Here is a 19890-nt window from a genome sequence, read left to right on the forward strand (position 1 = left end):
TATTGAGCCTCACCGTTTACTGCATTCTTTCAATAGAGTCATTTCATTACCTCATCCGCTCTATGGTTCAAACGATGTTACCTTTACACTCAGAAATTTTAGGGTGCAAATTGCAGTTAATGAATCATGAAAAATCCTTCTAAAAAGTTGCACAAGTTTTTTTTTTTTTGCCAGCCTGCTGAAAGCCAGTGTCTGTTTGTGGGTGTTCAGCCCTCGGTTTCTTGTTGGGGATCTGGAGAGCAATCCCCATGGTCTCCCCGTGTGTGCAATTACATGGGAGGATTATTATTCTCCGAGCAACAGGAAGCCTCAGACACAATGCCTTTCCTCTCATCAACACACTTATGGGCTAGGAGCTAGGACGGGTGTTCGCTAATTAGTCGAGTGCTCCTTGTCGCAGGCGGGAGAGGAGGAAAATTCATCGCCTGGAGTGGCGTCATGCCATCGTGATGTCTACGTTGCTACGCTCAACGTTGTTAAAAGGACACCTGGCAGAAAAGGACGTGAGCGCCAACAGACAAGGAGGAAGATGCATTTTGAGATCATTATCAATCACGCTTGCGTTGTGGAGGTGGAGGAGCCTGGCGTCTTCTGACAGCTCCGCTCGCCGGAGGCTTCTCGCCAACAGCTATCCATCATCGTATCTGTGAGTGTGCTGTTGTAAGTCACGGCGAGCCAAAATCGGCACCGGTGCTCAGTTCTGCTTAGTCATCCGGTCGAGAGTGTCCTTGAAGCAAGCAGATTGGCCTGTAATGGTCATCTCATCCTGTGAAGGGCCCATTGAGACGCAAACTCAAGGCATGTGATGTATCATCCTCCGCAGTCAAAAGCTTCCCTGCTCCATCGCCTCAGCCCACACTCCCAAAGGGCCGGAAGATGGCTACAGACACACAAAGTTTCCTCTGTAGTTTCCTCTGACGTATGCAGTACAGAGAGCTTTCATGGCTTTCATATGAAGTCAACAGGTGATCGGATCTGACCCCCACCTCTGATGTCCTTTTGTATCTGGAGTCCTTTTGTACTCACAGGCCTTGTGAGGTGGTGGAACTTAAGAACTCACTGGCCTTGTGAGGTGGTGGAACTTTAGTACCGGTACTCACTAGCCTTGTGAGGTGGTGGAACTTTATTAGTCACTGGCATGGCGACGCTGTGGAGCTTCAGTGGTCATTGACCTTGTAACGTGGTGGAGCTTCAGTAGTCATTTGCCATGTGACGCAGTTGACCTTTAGTATTCACTGGTCTTATGACATGGTGGAACTTTTAGTAGTCACTGGCCTTGTGGCGTAGTGGGACTTTAATTTGAACTTTCATGATAGTTGATTTAGAAATTATATCAAACAAATCTTTAGAATAAAAGTTGAGTCAGGTGCTCTTAAGTGTCAAGGGGAAAAATTCAATGAAGAGAATGGGAGAAATAAATCTAAGGCAATCCTCCAGTTAAAAAGTCTTTATGGTGTTCAAGCTGGACTGATGAAAGATGCCTGTACTTAGCGGCTCATGGCCTTCAGCAGTGAGAGTTCTCTTCTGAGGAGGTGGCTGAGCTAGTGACTGAAAAAATGTACAGGATGTATGTGTGTGGTTTTTGCCACAATCCAGCAAGCAGTTGACAATCCAAGTAGATTCATGTCAGATCAGGGCCGTATCAGGGCCAAATCCGCATTCGAGTCAGCGGTTATCGGAGAACAATCTTTGGAGTCTGTTGAGCTGATAGGGAGGATGTGCCTGGCAGTAATGGAAAGAAAGTCCTGTTAATTTAAAGAGATCACAATCAGAAAAAATAGGGATAACTGCACCTAATCTCAGACTGGAGCGCTTAAGTCCGATGAAATTGGAACCTGTCGTGTGAGGTGAGGGGATTTTTTTCCCCACCTCTCACTCACTAAACTCTGGGTGTTTTGTCCCGGTAGGTGAGAATTGCTCTCTATCAGAGCTTTGAAACACATTAGCAGTGTGTGAGGAGCTGGAGAGAGCGATGCTAGCTCTCCAGCTAGCATTCATCTGGCTTGGAAGCTAATGAATCGTTTTGTTGTTGCTACCGCCCCTGTAAGAGATGAGACGATCCGTCATACGGTGGCAGAAATTGACTGATCTGTCACTTTCCGATAGAGAAATTACGGCGGAAGATGACTAAAGCCTCTGAGGTGTTCAATTACACCCTCTCTGACGATTGTGGCCTCTTTTAAAACCAATTTTGGAATGGAGCTGAGATTTTTTTCTTTTCCCCCCTCACTCTCTCTGTCTCCCGTCTTCTCGCTCACTCTCTCTCTCTCTCTCTCTCTCTCTCTCTCTCTCTCTCATAAAACACAGGGAATAAACCCACTCAGTGTGTCCTCAGGATTTCATTTTTACTTTTTCATAGCTGCTATAAAATGTACTAGGTGACTTAGGAGTCTGTCTCAGACTTCGCAACGTGAAGAACCTTCTGCAACTCAACGGCCATTTTGGAATTCTCCTTCCTCTCAGAGAGAATGTTCTGGAACTCCCTCAGTCTCTATGGTCTCCTTTAAAAAAAAGAGAGCAGTGGAGAGCAGAGCGTATAGCAACACACAGCCCCAGACTTGTTTACGGGGGGGAGTAATTAGATGCTGAGGTGGCTGTGATTTTTACCAGCGCTCATTACCGCCACTGCTCTTTGCCAGCCATCACATCTGATGCTGCTGGAGGGGGGTTGGAAGGGGAGGCTGGGGGTGGGTAGAGTGGGCTTGGAGGGGGAAAAACTGATGGTTCATTTACTTTCGTTAATTAGAGTTGGGGTCAGGGTTGGTCCACCAGGGGACCGAGGGTCTGGTAGCTGTCTGCAGCGTGTAGCGCACTCCTCCACATCTGTGCTGCAGTCACCCCCAAAACGCTGGGCCAGAACCAGGCCAGATCTGCCCCACATCTGTCTGGGATCCTGCCTCCATCTGCGGAGTTTGTTCAACGCTCTGTTGGCCTCACAGGCGAGGTCACATACTCCCCTAATTAGACAGTGCATGTTGAAGGTGATTGGTGTTCCACTGTGTTGCCTTACATAGGCATACTGTGCCTGCCAAATATGTGCACTTCTGGCCTGGCTTGGCTGCATTTGATGATCAAACAGCACATTACCATGTATGATATATTTATCTATATTTGTTTGCTCATATCAGGAATGTTATGATGAAAGCTTTCATTTCCACACTCACACATCATTGGTGTCGATTTTATGTTTAACTCTGTCGAGTATTGAAACAGGACTTTAACCACTGAAATAGGTTTATTTTTCTTAGGCTGCTGCTGCATTTTATCTCCTGCTGTTTCCCATTCTTCAATAGAAAATACTTGTTAGACAAGTTTTAGACAACTCTTTTGACAAGCTTTTTAGTACTTTGTTATGAAGTGAGGCTACATTTACAGTCTGCCAGATGAAAGATCACACTCTGTCTTGTTTTGTTTGCTTACAGGCTCGGTCCCCAGATTCACTCACTTAGTTTTCTGATTTAGCATTCAGCACTGCTTGTCTGTCGCTGATAGCATGCGTACTGTAGGATCTCAGAGTGAATGTTGTCCTTGTGTTGTTTGCAGTGGACGGGGGCTGGTCGTGCTGGTCACCTTGGTCCAAATGCTCGGTGACATGTGGAGGAGGGCACTACATGCGCACCCGCACCTGCAGCAACCCCCCACCGGCCTACGGAGGAGACATCTGCCTGGGATTGCATACTGAGGAGGCTCTGTGCAACACACAGCCCTGTCCAGGTACTCACATACACATACACACACACACACACACACACACTTATAACCACCTTCAGTTGTACATCTTCACATGTACACACACTGTTAAATATGTATCTGCATGCATACTCTGAAATACAAAAATAAAACATGCTGCTGCTGTTGAGTGTGTGTGTGTGTATCATAACTTTGTCAGAACTCCACAGTTCAAATGTCAGCCTTTGAGAATCAAGCATTTGAAACGTAATGCCCTATTTGGGGCAAACACATTAAAATGAGCGAAACAAGCCAATAAGGTGATCATCGCTTCTGCTCCAGATCCAGCCTATCAGGGGCCCCCAGAGGGTTAAACACATAGTGCTGGGAGAAGCACTGGCTCTATGCAAATGTCAGGCCATCCATTAGCCGTGCTCCGACAGATGCTCTCTGATGACCTTTTATCTGCCACGTCCAGCCCCTCTCCATCACCCAATTAATTACACTGCGCTTGCATCAGGCCACTCTCCCTGGCACTCCGCGGAATGTTAGTATGGGTTGCCGACGGATACGGCGGAATGTTGTGCGTGGGTTGCCGACGGATACTGCTGTGAAAGTGAAGCCACAGAGAGGCGTTTCGATGCAGTGCTATCATCCATTCTGCCCTGTCAAGGGCTGCCTTGACCCTTTGATGCCGTCTGACCTCACGGGTTTCTTTTTGGCCAGTGTATGTGTGTTTGACTTACGGCCCTAATTTAAAATTGGGGCAAAGTGCAAAGTCTGCCAACAAGCAAAGTTCTGCTATTATCTTGCCAATAAATGCTTTGTTCCTCATGATCTGTGTAATACTTTATTATGATGGCCCATTAGGGAAAGCCAATTAGCCATCTGTAACTCTTTAGCTTGCAAAAACTCAGAAAACATTCAATCCCTACTGAGCCAAGCTCTCAAATGTCAACACCGCAACACTATTGAATACCAAGTCTACACAGGTTCATACAACAACTTATTCATCTTAATTCAACTGCAAGCCTCATGCAAGCCTCATTAATGACTATTAAGGGACCCTACTTTGGAAAGTAGCTTACTTTAATTTCTCCTTGAACTGCTTAGCATGGCAATCAACCGCTCCATTATCCTAATTGTTTACCTTCAAAACAGATTTAATTAATTTACCTGTAGTCACATGTGTTTTATTCCATTCTGTGGTTTAGAGGGCTTACTTCATTTTGCTGCTGAAAATGTGTGATTTACATATGGTCAGGATTAATGTTCTCCTAGTATAGGTGAATAATGGCATGCTATAGCTTGTTGAATGTGAAGGTATCATTATAGATTTTGAAGGAGAGAAAGATTTTGATTTCTGAGCTGTATAATTTCAAGCTTATCATGCTTCTTTTTGTGTGTCCACCCCAGAGAGCTGGTCGGACTGGTCCGAGTGGACCCGCTGCGACGCTCTGGGCGGCCAGAGCCGCGTGCGCCACTGTGACGTCCTCTTCCCCACAGGCAACCAGTGCTCAGGCAACAGCAGCGAGACGCGGCCCTGCCCGCCCGACTCCAACTTCATCCCAGGTGGGTCCATGTCCGTCCCTCCTCGCTCACCGGCGCTCGCCACTCGACCTCGACGGCTCTATCGAGTGCCGGACAAACAGGGATCTCCCCTTATTGACAGGCCGGTAACGCGAGACACAGCAGGCGCATCGACCGCTGCAGCTGTGCGAGAGATAATTAGGCTCTCATCCCTCTCCCCTGTCTCTCCCAACCTCCCTCATCGGAGACTAAGTAGGCAGATCGAACAAATGCATTACAGCGATACGTAAGAGTATCATTTGCATTCGCCAGCACAGGGGCGTGGGTGACTCGAGCTACTCATTCTACACGTGTGCGAGCAAAGTAAAGGCAGCAAGTCTTTTAATAAACTCTGCAGTCTCCTTATCAAGTGTTGCCTGATAGACACAGATGTAGCCTGAGATGAACAGTTAGCATCCTGTTAGCGAATGCAGTCGCCCTTTAGTCTGGAGACGATGCGAAGCTCCTGTCACATTCAGCGTGGGACTGGTAAAAATATTATGTGTCCCCTCCACAGCTCGAGGCCCTTCTCCCTGAGTTACATTCTATTACGGCTCATTACAACAAAGTGTCATACTTCATTTCTTTTAATGAGTCTCACAGCTTATCGTAAAGCTCTACAGGTGCGGCGTTAATTATCAGCCATTTCAGTTTTATGAGGATCCATTCCTTTTTGGATTTGCCAGTAATTTTTTCGCCACTTTCAAAGCGGACGGCCATTCATCACCCTAACGAGTACCGTGTCTCCACGTCTTGACTCTTTCTCTTTTTTCCCCCTTCCTGCAGAAGTATCCATCGCTCGCTCCAGTCAAGATGACCGGCGGTGTGGAGGTAAATGTTTTATGCCATCTTACTGTGCTAGACTTCTAATGGCCCCAACTGCAGAACACAGTGGAGAGTTTAACTTCAAACTCTAGGAACTTTGACCAAATCAGACCAGGGTTGTTTTGTCCTTAAGTAAATGACAAGAATAGCACCTTGTTGGATTGTCTTGTTGTTGCACCTAGTTTTTACGTCATGTATAGCCACCGAGATCTCTGTATCACAATTTGGGATGCTGTTTGCTTATGTAATGCATGTAATCAAACTTATCAGTTGAGTATCCTTAGGTACAGTGATGCAACACTGTTAAAAAAGATTTAGCACAAGGAACAATGTGTATGAAAATTAAATGTTTAAGGTGAATAGAATTCTTAACTGCTCTTTCTTGTAGCTACCTAGAGTTTAACTGTTAGAGTTTAACTGTTTTTCATTTAGATTAGTGTGCAGTTCCATTAGTGCGAATAGCACATCGTTCAGAAGTTATTGGATTTCTGTTTTTTTTTCATTGTATATGTTACTCAGGGATTACTGGTACTCAATATCTCCTTCTCTGTCAACAGACTTTAACGTGTTCCACATGATCGCGGTGGGACTGAGCAGCTCCATATTAGGTTGCCTGGTGACCTTGTTGGTGTACACCTACTGCCAGAGATATCAGCAGCAGTCCCACGATGCAACCGTGATCCACCCCATCTCCGCAGCACCGCTGAACACCAGCATCACCAACCACATCAACAAGCTGGACAAGTATGACTCGGTGGAAGCCATTAAGGTCTGTGTCCTCCTTTACCCTCGCTCCTCCAACCATTAACGTCCTCATTGTGTGTGTCTTAATGTAGAACCCCTACTTGGAGTTAAGTGTATGTGTGTCTGTGTGTGTGTGTACAGTATGTGTGTGTATAGTATGTATGTGTACTGTATGTGTGTGTGTGTATGTGTGTGTGTGTGTGTTTGTGAGGGAGAGAGAGAGAAAGAAAGAGAGAGATAGAGTGTGTGTATTTGTATGTCTTGTCGACGTGCAGTGTTGTGTAAGTGCGCATGTCTTCATACACCGCTTTCTCCAAAGGTCATGACTAGTCAAGCGCTCTCAAGGTAAACTGCCTATGCGCTCACTCTTCTTTGCTGTAAAGCCTTAGACATTTCAGTGCAATTACATTTTACAGCATCTTTATTTTTTCGAGTGAGCGCCTTTTTTTCCCTTAATAGGACTGAAACAGGTTGAGTCATTTAGTGAGGGCAGAAGAGAAACTTTTAACAAGCATGGGCACCCACAAAGAGAAACTTTACTGTATTAAGCGAGTGAGTACTTCAGTGCCCACGTGTCCCCCCCGTCACCCCCACACACACACACACACACACACACACACACGGCCGAGAGTTATGCTCTCGCCAGGGGCTCGAGAATCGGGGATGAAATAATGCTCATCTCATTTATGCTGTGTGACTGATGATTTTGTAGGTCAATTTGGCTGTTGAATAATTTAACAGTGGGAAAATAAGATTTGCAAAATGCTGAAATAAATGAAAATTATAAGACTTATAATATACCTTGCCTCAAAATATTGCATAGCTTACTGAGAAAAAAGAGTTTCAATCACACTGTTAATGAAACATGCCAATAAAGAAAGCTGAAGAGTAGTGCATGAAATAATTCATAGTGAGGTATGTGGATATGAGAGAAACATATGTAATTACCAGATGCATTACAGTGATCTATCAAGCCTTTACAGTGCTGCACCAACAGACTAACTCCAACATGTTATACTGCTATGACCACAGAGGAAAGCTGTTAGTTGTATCATTGATACATCATACACTAAACTAGGATAGTAGCCATGAGAGAGCCCATGTCAATGTATTCAGGTGTTCTGATGCTACTCTCGGTCTTTCATGTAATTATGGTAGTCCAATTCTAATAAATCGCCTGCATGTAATTATGGTAGTCCAATTCTAATAAATCGCCTGCCCTCAGTCAAATGCATGTTTTCTTTACATATGCCATGTTTATCTGTTATCACATCCTTTGCCTCCAAAAAGTGGCCCACTGTAGTTGGCCTCCTGGGCTTGTTGTGGTTTAAGTGCCCAAAATGTTGCAGTTGGGCACCAGATAAATTCTGTTATAGGATGACAAAATAAAGAAGAGACAGAATTTGGACTACTTTGAATCCAAACTAAAACGCCGCCCTAGAACATCTCAGTGGCATATGTAGCCAGTATCTGCCCATCTCAGTGTCCTCCACCATAGGGCAAGACATACAAAACAATGCTTGTAGGTTCAGTCCTAGGACCTTAGTGTGACTCTTGCCCATTCCTCTTTGCAGCCTGACGTTTCCATACTGTTGCCCCTGGATGACCACAGCTTGCACCAACCTCTGTCCTCTAACATTGGCGTGCCGTGTGGCCTGGAGATTTTCTACTAACACCCTCGAGCAGAGCTCAGCCTTCCGCCTACTTTACGACTCGCTGCCTACCCACCTACCTATCTACTCCTTCCTCCTCCTCCTCCTCTTCTTCTTCTTCTCCTCCTTCCGAACTCTGCCACCCTCCCGTGACAGCCCCTCGTGTGTGGCAGGTCGGCTGGCACTAATGCCCTCTCTCCCCTCTAGCCCCTCACCATCCATAAGCCATCCTCTCCACCCATAGTCTTACTCACTGGCCTTTGAGAAGGCAGTGTACAGTATCTCCCAGCTTTTCTGTTGACCACCCTCCCGCCTCCCTGTCCCTGAAAAGACCCCATTTTTATGTTGTATGCATGCTGTTGGGCTCGACATTTATTTTTGTTTTGTTTTGTTTTGTTGTTTTCCCCGTGCCTCGGTGTCTGTTAGACATATCTCTTGTCCTTGTGACTTGTTGTCATCCGTCACGATCATTACCATGCAATGATCTTTTATTTGTGTGGCCATTTTGATGTGGAGATAGCAACCAGATGATTGCTTTTCTTGCCAATATCCTACTGGTACACAAACTCTTATCGTACCATTAGGTTTTATCATAGTGCCTGATGTCTGTTTAAGTTGGCTTGGTCTGGCTTTGTTTCTCTGATACTATTCTATAAAATGTTCATGCATTTAGTTAAAACTGCTTGATTTTCTTTTATCTTAAATCACAATGAAGCCTATTTAAGGAGGTTTTTAAATACCAATTTCAGGACACTTCAGGAAGTTTTATGTATATATATGTTTTCTTTTACCCACAGGCGTTCAATAAGAATAACCTGATACTGGAGGAAAGAAACAAGTACTTCAACCCTCAGCTTGCCGGAAAAACATACACCAACGCATACTTCACAGACGTGAACACCTACGATGACTATTAAAGGGATTACTTGTGACCAGTGCTGTTTGGATGGATACCCAAGTATCGATGTCATCATCACCATCACCTCATGCATACTATAGTAGATACCGTAGTTTGTCCCTCTGTTTTTTTGTTGTTGCTTTTTTGTGGTCTATTATGAGATGTGAGAAACCTTCCGTGTGGGACCATGTTACTGACCGATGCCAGCCGACGCCTATTTAATACTGTGAGACTCGCTTCCACGCCAACCTAGAAGGACGTCAGTTTAGCGTCTCACCAGTAGCCTCGGGAAGTTCTTCTGCTGAGAAAACTAAATTTTCAGCTCTCTGTCGCGTGCAGGACAGAGGAAAAATCATGGAATGAGGTCTATTTTTTTTTTCCCAACAAAAAAAAATGAACTTGAAGAGGAAATAATCACTGTTTGACCCCTGTGAACAATACAGAGCCTAATGAAATAAAAACGATGAATTTAAAATGTTCTCTTTGCTTTTAGCGGATGACGCCACAGGAGTTGCTTTGCATGACTTCATCGGATGTGTCCTAGGTTGCTTCATCTTTTTGCATGGTTGATCGCATTCCAGAGTCTCAGGCCTGTCGTCCTGGAGACAGCTCTTCCTGTTTGTGCTGAGTCAGCAAGCCCCTGTGCCTCGCTGAGGACCCCTCTGTGGTGCCCAGTGCTTTCGCCCGCCCAGAAAGAAAAGTTTGGCTGAGCCAGACTAAGTCAGACAATCACAGTGTAGATACAGTACTTAGGGGCACTGGCCAGTTCTGCTCTGTAGCCAATGAAGGCTCTTGTTAGTTGAAATTTGATGGTTAAAGTATCAATGTTTTTGTTGTATAGTGAACTCACGACGAACTGTGTGTCTGTTGTAGCTTTTCTCAGTTTTAACCATTAAACTACAGGTTAGTTTGACCATCGTAACTCATATCATCCATCCAAGTCTCTCACCTTTGGACTGTATACAGCGCAAGCTGAAAGTGTGAAACCGTATATGAATATTTTTCCCTAACATTTTGAGTATTACAAGCATACGGCAATGTTACATAGCTTGTTGACAGCATAGTAACTGTGCTACACTTAAAAATGGTGCTCCTTAACACAAGCTAATTGATAATTATGCCAACTGTTTTTAATCAAAAAAGAAAAAAAAACTGTCAAAAAATGAATTTTCTGTTATGGAACTAAATGTTCAACGCTACATGTTTTTTCAATTTCTACTAATTCTGCTTTTGTTTTGTTCTGTTTTTACCTGTAAGTTTTGTTCTGCTTGTTTTCAATGTGCATAAATTAAACTCGCTTCATATACCTGATGGTTGTCATTGTCTGCACCCTGCCAGTTCTGCATACCAGAAGTCAGCCGGAAGGCAGCCAAGAGTGCTTCCCTGCAGTAGCTGTCCAGAAGAGTGTAATAAATAGTTTCTCTCCCAAGGGGAAGGATACATGAAGGATACTGGGGCGTGCCATGTCTGGCGGATGTGGGTGGCGCGGCTAAGCGCAGTAGTGTTATTCCCCATCAACCTTCACCCTGATAGGCCATCTGTGTGAGGGGTAATTGACCATTGGCAATTAATCAAGCCAGGGCCTCCCTACCTGTGTATGAGTCTGTGTGTGTGTATGTGTGTGTGCCTGTGTGTGTGTGAGAGAGAGAGTGAGCATGTGAGCATAGGTGTGTGTGTGTGATGCGATGCAGGTCTGACTGAGTTAGATGAGTGCCTGGGTGAGAATCAATCTTACTTTCCCTTGTCTTGGGTGCTCTGTGCCTTAGGCTGTTTTGAGGCCACTGAGGTGTATGTCTGTGTGTGCATTTTGTTTAAAGATTGCCTGTTTGTGTTGTTTCAGTATCTTTGTGTTTGTTTATCTCTGACCAGTGTATAAAGGTGTGTGTGAGATAGAGAGAGTGTGTCTCTACTTGTGTGTTCAGTTTGGTTTGTGCTTGTTTCATTATGCCCTTGTCTGCATTTGTGGCTATGCCAGTGTGTGTGTGTGTGTTTCTGTGTGTCCGTCTTGTGCAAATTTATGTGAGCCTTTTTGTCAATGCTTATTTGTCTATGCACCAGTACTATTGGGCTCAACATTGCATCCTTAATCGAGTGACTACCAAGATGACAATGCTTGTCTGTATACAGGCTGTTTGATCCTCTAAGTTATTCCTGTACTACATGCATGAAGTCCAACACTTTGACCTGGCCTTGACCTGCATCAATGAATTAGAGGTTGATAGGAAGCCAATGAAAGCAGAAAGCAGTACACATGCAATACATGTCTAGGAGGAGACCTTGTCAGGTTTCCCCCAGGCAATTTTATTTGACTTGATGGACTGCTTCATGTCAGCTATTTACAGTAATTGCCTTCGGACCCCCCCCCCCCCCCTCCCTTCCACACACACACCTGATTTATAAACCCCCATGCTGAGATATGGGCTTGTATGAGTGTGTGACACGCATGCTTTCGCAGGCCCCTCTTGACCACAACTCATCCTGACAAAGGAGAGAGCTGTTGTGGTCTCATCGCAGAGCAAGATGCAAGCTTTTTTATTCCTGTGTTGAGGCTCAGACATACATTAAAGTGGTACAGTATTAGGTTAGGGTTAGGGTTTTTTGGGATTTACAAAAAATATTGGCAAGTTTTTACATTTGTGGAGATGGAGTCTTTTTCAGATGGGATGTGAATTTTAAGTGTTTTTTTCTTTTCTTGAACTGCTTGGAAGCAGCCTCTACTTTTATAATTTAAAATGTCCTTATTTGGTTTCCGATGTGAACTCATGTGGGAAATGTCAATGCAGCTTCATATTATGACAATCTGTCAGGCAGGACAAATAAACATTTCTCTCCTCTGCTGTTTCTCCATCTCACATGTCCTATTTTTAGCTTTGGCCAGGCCCACACCATTTGGGTTTTGCTGGGCTGTTCACATTCGGATGACATCTCACTTTTTCTTTCTTTTTCCCACCAAATGTGCCGTGCACACTTGCATTGCTATACCCAGATACTGTATGTAATCCTTTACATTTAGTTGAAATGAACCAGCATTTATTTCATGCATTGGTTGGCAACTATTACTGAATGAACTAGATGTACCGCCGAGCGGTACAAAATATGACCGCCGCCCAGTCCTGCACATTTTTTCCACAAAAATAAATCACGCTGAAAGGCCTATATGATTCTAACTGTCTCACTAAATTGCATTATCCACACTCAATTCTCACTGGTATCTGCTAGACAACAAGTACCAAAACATGATTAGTTCATAGATTTCACATGTAAAATTTATTTTATACAACCCCACCCCCATCTTGCCTGTTCATAATTCTGAGAAATTCTTGAAATGTGTGCGTGTACATGTTTATGTTTATGTGTGTGGGTGTGTGTGTGTGTGTGTGTCTGCGTGCTTGTGTGTTTACCTGTGTATGTGTGTTTGTGCATGTGCATGCATGCGTACATATGTCTACTGTGTGAGTATGTGTCATACGTATGATTACTGTGAATGTATGTGTGTGCGTGTCTGTTTATGCACATGTGTGCACATGGAATGGGTTAACGTGACCCCTGGAGGCAAACATATGGAAAAAATTGGTCATCCTAGGCCCTACGGTTCTCAAGATATTCACAGAAAACTGTGTCTGCCCTACCCTCCTTTCGGGGGGTCCAGTACAGCGGGGGCTACAGATCAAAAAAAAAAAAAAAATGATGGTTCCATGCTATCCATGTGGGGTTACATGCCCACCAAGTTTCGGTACCCCGGTCTTTCAGTGTCCCGAATCCTTGTTGGTGTCACGGTCACTAAATGTACACATAAATTAATTTATTGTAAGGCCCCCCATGAACGAAAGTTCACAAAACTTGGCATGCATTCGGAGGGTGTCATAATGATCCTACACTTTCATGCAGTTTTGACCATGTCAGCCAGAGATATTGTGATGAAAACACCTCATTTTTTGCTTTTTAATTTTTAACTAGGTGGCGCTATACATGAAATAAGTGGTAATGGGATGGGTTGACATGCCCCCTTAAGACCAACATACAAAAAAAAGGTGGACCTCCTAGGCCCTACGGTTCTCGAGATATTCACAGAAAACTGTCTCCGGCCACCTACAGGCCAGTTGGTGTATAGTAACATAAATTAATTTATTGTGTGGCCCCCCATGAACGGAATTCCACGAAACTTGGCGTGCATTCAAAGGGTGTCATAATGATCCTACACTTCCAATTTCGTGCAGTTTTGACTATGTTAGGTCACAGATACCTGCGATTACAACACCTCATTTTTACTTTTTTGTGTTTAACTAGGTGGCGCTATACATGAAATGAAATATATATATAGCGCCACCTTCGCTTCGCTGCGCGGCGGTCATAATTATATATTTTATGTTATTTAATATTTGATAATGCCTAATCTAATTGTTTGTCCATTTGAACTGTCGAATTTTGTCCATTTGAACTGTCAAATTACATGATGTTGCTTTTTTCAATAGACATCATAGAAACCTTCAGCTTTTTTTTATTTGTTTTTGTCAGTCAATAGACCCTGATTACCCTGTGTTTTTTTACCATTCCCTTTCTGTAAGGGTTCCTCAGAGCTGTGCTTTTATACCGTAATATTCACAACTCCCAGTAACATTTACGGCATTTGGAAAATAGTAAACACTCTTCGGTCAGCAGCGGGTGAGTTAAGTCCGATACTCAGATCAAGCAGTCAAATCAATGTAAACAAAAATGGGAAACTGCACATTTCTCAAGACTTAATCCATAGTCTATAAGAAATCACTGATGTTTACACTTTCACAGTCAGCACGTTAATCTTGAGCCTCTCTCGGCTATGACTCTGGAGTGAGACTGGACTGGAGCAGGTCTGTCCTTTACTGTGGCAAAACCCAGCCACAGCAGTCTGGACGGATAGCTGGTCCTGCACGGTGTGCCAGTGTTGTGTTCGAAACCCCCAGACTGTATCCAGTGCTTTTAATGTTCAACTTTTCTTGCTCTTTGTGCACTGTGAAGTCATATAGGAAATGTCAATGCTTAGTGTGACATTCTAGCAGGCAGGAAAATTACGTATTTATTGGCCTCGTTGTTAATGTTTCCCATTACTCCCAAGCGTATCCACAGTATGTCGTACAAGAGCCTCCCTCCCTTATCTGGAGCAGGCGCAGCTCTGGCTCAGTTCTGGTAGGCAACGGTGTACCACTATTTGTTTCGAGTCTTTGGTGCATTAAGTGTAAAATACAATCTAAAATGGGTTTCTGTTAATTGTCTTTTTGTTTCATGGCCGTTGACTTAGACAGCCTCTGATACCTGGTGCAGATCTGCCCCTGGTTTGACACTGATCGAGTGCAGATCTGTTTGGGTAACTGACCGTTGGTAATTAATCAAGGCAGAACTTTCTGTGTGTGTGTGTGTGTGTGTGTGTGTGTCTGTCTGCTGTCTGTCTGTCTGTCTGTCTATCTGTCTGTCTGTCCGTCTATCTGTGTGTGTGTGTGTTTGCGTATGCGTGTGTGTGTGTGTCTGTCTGCTGTCTGTCTATCTGTGTGTGTTTTTGCGGTGTGTGTGTTTTTTGCGTGTGTGTGTGTGTGTGTGTGTGTGTGTGTGTGTGTCTGATGTGATGTAGACACAGAGATGACAGTGTGTCTGACTAGCAGCTCCTCCACAGTGCCTTATGCTTTTTCACACCCCTTCCCCAATCCATCTTCCCTAATTTCACATCTCTGCTCCTCTCCCCTCCTCACGTCTGCCCTGGCAGGTGGATGTAACCCTGTGATCCCCATTTCAAACCGTGCCGTGGCTTTCAAAGATGTGACTGGCAGAAAACACACCATACACACACTTTCAGACAAGACTGCTTTCTCTTTTTGAGTACCTACTAAGAAGGATTGTCTTGAGAAATGGTGGAAAATAAAAATTAAGTGTGAAGGGAGGATTTGCGTAGGACCAAATTGAGGGTTTCCAGCAGAAATCTGATCACAACGAGCACACACACCTTGTCATTATTCTCATTCCAAGCCTGTCAGCTTTCCTACCTCCACCCTGACAACATAGTCTGGCAGACTGGAACTGATAATGACACACCGTAAACGGATTATGGAAAACAAGTCACAGTTTTGGGGGAGGGGAGGGGTTCGTTGTTATATTTTTTATCAAGAAGATTTTTCATTGTAAGGATCAGAAAATCCATGACTGCTGTAGCTAATGAACAATGCTTTATGACTGACTGCTGAGTTATTCCGCGGTGTCCGTATCAATTGAAATCAATGTAGGCCTAATCCAGATCTCTGTTACACTCTCAGCATTCTCAACATGCATTAGACATGTTCACCAGTCCATTTATACACAATGTCTGTTTTATTTGAAAATGGGGAGAGAACCGTTATATTTTGAAATGTAACACTACACAAGGAATATCTGTCACTGAGGGAGATTATTTTAGATGAATTGGATATTGCCATCATAGAAAAAATATGCACACATTTAACTTCAAGGCCCTGCTTTTCAGACTTGCAGCTAGACAATAATGCACAATATATTGTAAGTTCAAATGTATATTACATAGGGTAACACTTTATTTGAAGGGGTCTACACAAGGGTGACATGTAACCGTCATAAGAATGTCATGACACATGTCATGCACATTAATGACATAGTATTGATGTTTATGACTGTTGTCATTAAGTGTCATTCGGTTTTTGGAATGTCAAGTTGACATTGTTTGGGTGTCATCATTATAACAACTTGACATTAGGCAAGATGACATTATTTGAGGGTGTCTCTGTCATGACAACTTGACATTAGCCAAGAAAATGTAAACCGTTGTCATGACAACTTGACATTAGCCAAGTAAGAAATGCAAAATTGACATATAACTGTGTTTAGCCTGACTCATCTTCTAGGTTCATGAAGTGGTGGGCCGGAATAATTGATTGACAGACATGACACAATTATAATTGTGTCATGAATACTTTCCTTGGCATGATATTGTCATGACAATTTGACATAACTGTGTTTGGCCTGACTTATCTTCTAGGTTTATGAAGTGATGAGCCTAAACACACCTTAAAATGATTGAATGGTACTACTGGTTAGAAATCCGTCATCTTAATGGTGTGTTGGGTAGACTCGTGCATGATTTGGAAAAAGCTGCAGAAATGATGGCAATGAAATGGTGCTTAAAGACTAGTATGTGAATAGTTGAATGCATGTTCCACATGCACAGTTAGGTTAGCTGGCATGGTAACATGTCCATGTATTATGGTTTTGCAAAATGCATTGCTGAAATAAACTCTTAAGTCATGACTTAGTATGGTATTTGTTGTCATTATAGTTGAAATTAGACTAGTTCCAGAAATGTAAAATGTACAGAAATAGGACCTACATGATAGTGTAATGACACTTAATGACATGTTCAGGAAACATCTCAGATGGTTCACTGTACTTTAGGTCAAAGGTAAGTATTCATGACACTGTCAGGAAACTATTTTGGTGTGTAATAGTTATTTGTGACAGCTTAATGATAAGTAAAAACTGTACCACTGTAGTTGAGGTCAAGAAAAGTATTCATGACCAATTTATAATGGCGTCATGACAGCCAATTGTTCAGGCCCATCACTTCACAAACCTAGAAGATAAGTCAGGCCAAACACAGTTATATGAACTTGTTCATGTAATAATTAAACAATCAAGTTGTCATGACAATTCATGACACTGTCAGGAAACTATTTTGGTGTGTAATAGTTCTTTGTGACAGCTTAATGACAAGTCAAAACTGTACCACTGTAGTTGAGGTCAAGGAAAGTATTCATGACACAATTATAATGGTGTCATGACAGTCAATTGTTCAGGCCCTTCACTTTACAAACCTAGAAGATAAGTCAGGCCAAACACAGTTATATGTCAAGTTGTCATGACAATATCATGCCAAATACCTTGCATTTCTTTCTTGGCTATGTCAAGTTGTCATGACTATTGTAAACGGGTTACATTTTCTTGGCTAATGTCAAGTTGTCATGACAAAGACCCGTCAAATAATGTCATCCCAAACAATGTCAACTTGACATTCCAAAAACCGAATGACACATTATGTCAACAGTCATAAACATCAATAATGTGTCATTAATGTACATGACATGTGTCATGTCATTCTTATGACGGTTACATGTCACCCTTATGTAGACCCCTTCAAATAAAGTGTTGCCTTACATAGTAGTCTCTTCTCTTGATGTGCATTCGTTGGGCTGCTCTCTGAATGTCACATGACTGTGATTTCACTTCTGACTACTTAAAAGTGTCCCAACCACTATACCTACCGGTATATTTGCATTCTGCATACAGCTCTTTATCCATCTACACACCCATTCTTGGTTGAATAGCTCACAAACTCATCACTCATCACATGATAAACCATATAGAACACTTGGCATACCAAAACCAGCAGAATTTTACAGCCATGTTTTTTGAATGTTTGTAAAAATGGAGACATTTTTTTTGTCAGTGCCATTTGAAAATGTTCACTGTTTCCATTCATTTATTCATCACGGTATCTTAAAAGTTGGCATGTCTCTGAGGAAAGCCACCTCTACATAAAGACAAGTCGTACCTGTAATGACATTTCACAGATGCCTTGTTGATAGGTGCAAGCTGTTCTCATATCAACAAAAGATGCGGGACGTGTGGTGGTGGGTGGGGGGATGCTGCAGCGATGTCCTTGCTGGCCTGTTGTAATGTCAGAAGCGTTCCTCGTCCCGTCCGGTTGCATCTCCCAGCCTAATTACCCAGACTGCCTAGCTCTGACTTGACACAAAGACATCAGCCACATGTTTCCGCCTGCCGGTCTGGCATTGACGCTCCGTTAATTCCCTACACCTCCCCATGGACCACTCCTCTCTCTCTCAGCATATCCACTGTCATATGGCTCAAGCCAACCAGACAATGCACGGCAGATACAATACAATACAGGCTTTATTATTTTATCATGCAAATAGCTTTTGCTGAATGAGGGGAATTACTGTAACCTATTTGTTAGAGGATGTATGCCCAAGGAGTCTTTATCTGTTTGAGAATGGATTTTAACTGGGCTATTGTTGATGAACCCTCTAGAGGGTTTGTAAATATTATGCCACATTTGTTGGTTAATTATATGATCAGCTGTTTTTGGTGGCCATTTTTCTCAGCGAGAAAATCTCCTGGGTTTCATATTAAGGTCCTCGGGTTGACCCGGGAACGTGGCAATGGGATCCACTTACATGTGCTCTAACGTTTAGAACAACACACAAGTGCACCTGGACAATAAGCAGAGCAGAGGCCCTCTGTCTCCCCTGAGCATTCCGTCCCACGTGTCAACCACATGTCAGCCACATGTCCCACACAATTAGGGGGAGCGTTCACAGTCGCGACCACCTTCTGCTACACCTCACACACACACACACCCCGACCTCCATCAACTCCTCAGAGGTCTCCACACGGCCCAGGTCACCGCTTCAGTTTCCAAACCATGCATGACACTGCGTAAATACTCCACTCCCTCTCCTCCTGTATGCTTCCACAGACCTCTGTAAATAAAGAAAGAGTTGTTCTAATCAACACAGATCCATCAGTCTGTGCTAGGTGACACGAGAGGGAGCTGTGTGTGTGTGTGTGTTTGTGTGTGTGTGTGTGTGTGTGTGTGTGTGTGTGTGTGTGTGTGTGTGCAGGCAGGTGTTGGTACAGATGGGAATGTCTGCTCCGTAAACGTGTGCCACAGTGGAAAGTTTACATTGAAATGGTGGCTGAGCACGACCAAAACAGTTAGTCCACCGCACATTTCACATATGAGCTGTTTATTTCTCACTGCTACTGCCTGCACATGTATATTATGGATGTACAGACAAGACACACAGCCTCATATATTCACATAGCGTCAGGCATGTGAAATATAGTTTTGGATAACTGATACAGCATTTTTTTTTATTTTTGGTTCTTTTTGATTGAAGATAATACTTCAATCCTATAAACCACACTTGTATTCCCTGAGAGCAGTTTATTAGCTTTGCTGTTGCAGATATGACAACACAATGCCAAACTACCTGATGCCGTTTCCCTCGCCATGAATACGCTGTCCTCTCTTCACCCTTTTAATTACATTTTGTGGCATCAGTCACATCTGTTCACCTGAGATAGAAGCTGACTTTGAAACAGATTTGATCCTGATATGGCCCAGATCACATCCTCATCTGAGTCAGATTACTGCTATATTCATTCCAGGGTCACCCCAAGGGTCTGTCTGAGATTCACGCTCTCCACAGACTGGCGACACGACCACGTCGGCTCAGGCTGGAGATGGAAATCTCCCACAGATCCCCTGCCATCTCAGCCTTGACCTCCAATTCCCCTGGTGTCCGAGCGTCGGCGCCTCGCGGTCAGACTGCCCCTCTATCCCATCTCTTCCTGGTCCAGTAGCAGCCAGGTGCATCAGCAGCCATCCTCTGATTTAGAGCGTAATATGCATTTGGAACGAAACTGCAAAGTGCATAGCTTTTAAAAACGATTTCTCAGGTCAAAGTAACTAGACTC

At 43.6% G+C, this 19890-nt stretch overlaps 1 protein-coding gene across 1 annotated transcript; it reads left to right on the plus strand.

Moving 5' to 3' along the window:
• Window positions 1-585: 585 nt before the first annotated feature.
• Window positions 586-10674, plus strand: LOC125309492 (semaphorin-5A-like). Its single transcript, XM_048266459.1, has 6 exons — window positions 586-646; window positions 3544-3714; window positions 5086-5241; window positions 6025-6069; window positions 6621-6832; window positions 9257-10674. Exons 2-6 carry the CDS (start codon window positions 3612-3614, stop codon window positions 9374-9376), a joined length of 636 nt encoding a protein of 211 aa, XP_048122416.1. The 5' UTR covers window positions 586-646; window positions 3544-3611; the 3' UTR covers window positions 9377-10674.
• The last annotated feature ends 9216 nt before the right edge of the window (window positions 10675-19890 follow it).

This window comes from Alosa alosa, chromosome 16 (assembly GCF_017589495.1).
Source record: "Alosa alosa isolate M-15738 ecotype Scorff River chromosome 16, AALO_Geno_1.1, whole genome shotgun sequence".
Classification (NCBI taxonomy): Eukaryota; Metazoa; Chordata; class Actinopteri; order Clupeiformes; family Clupeidae; genus Alosa; species Alosa alosa.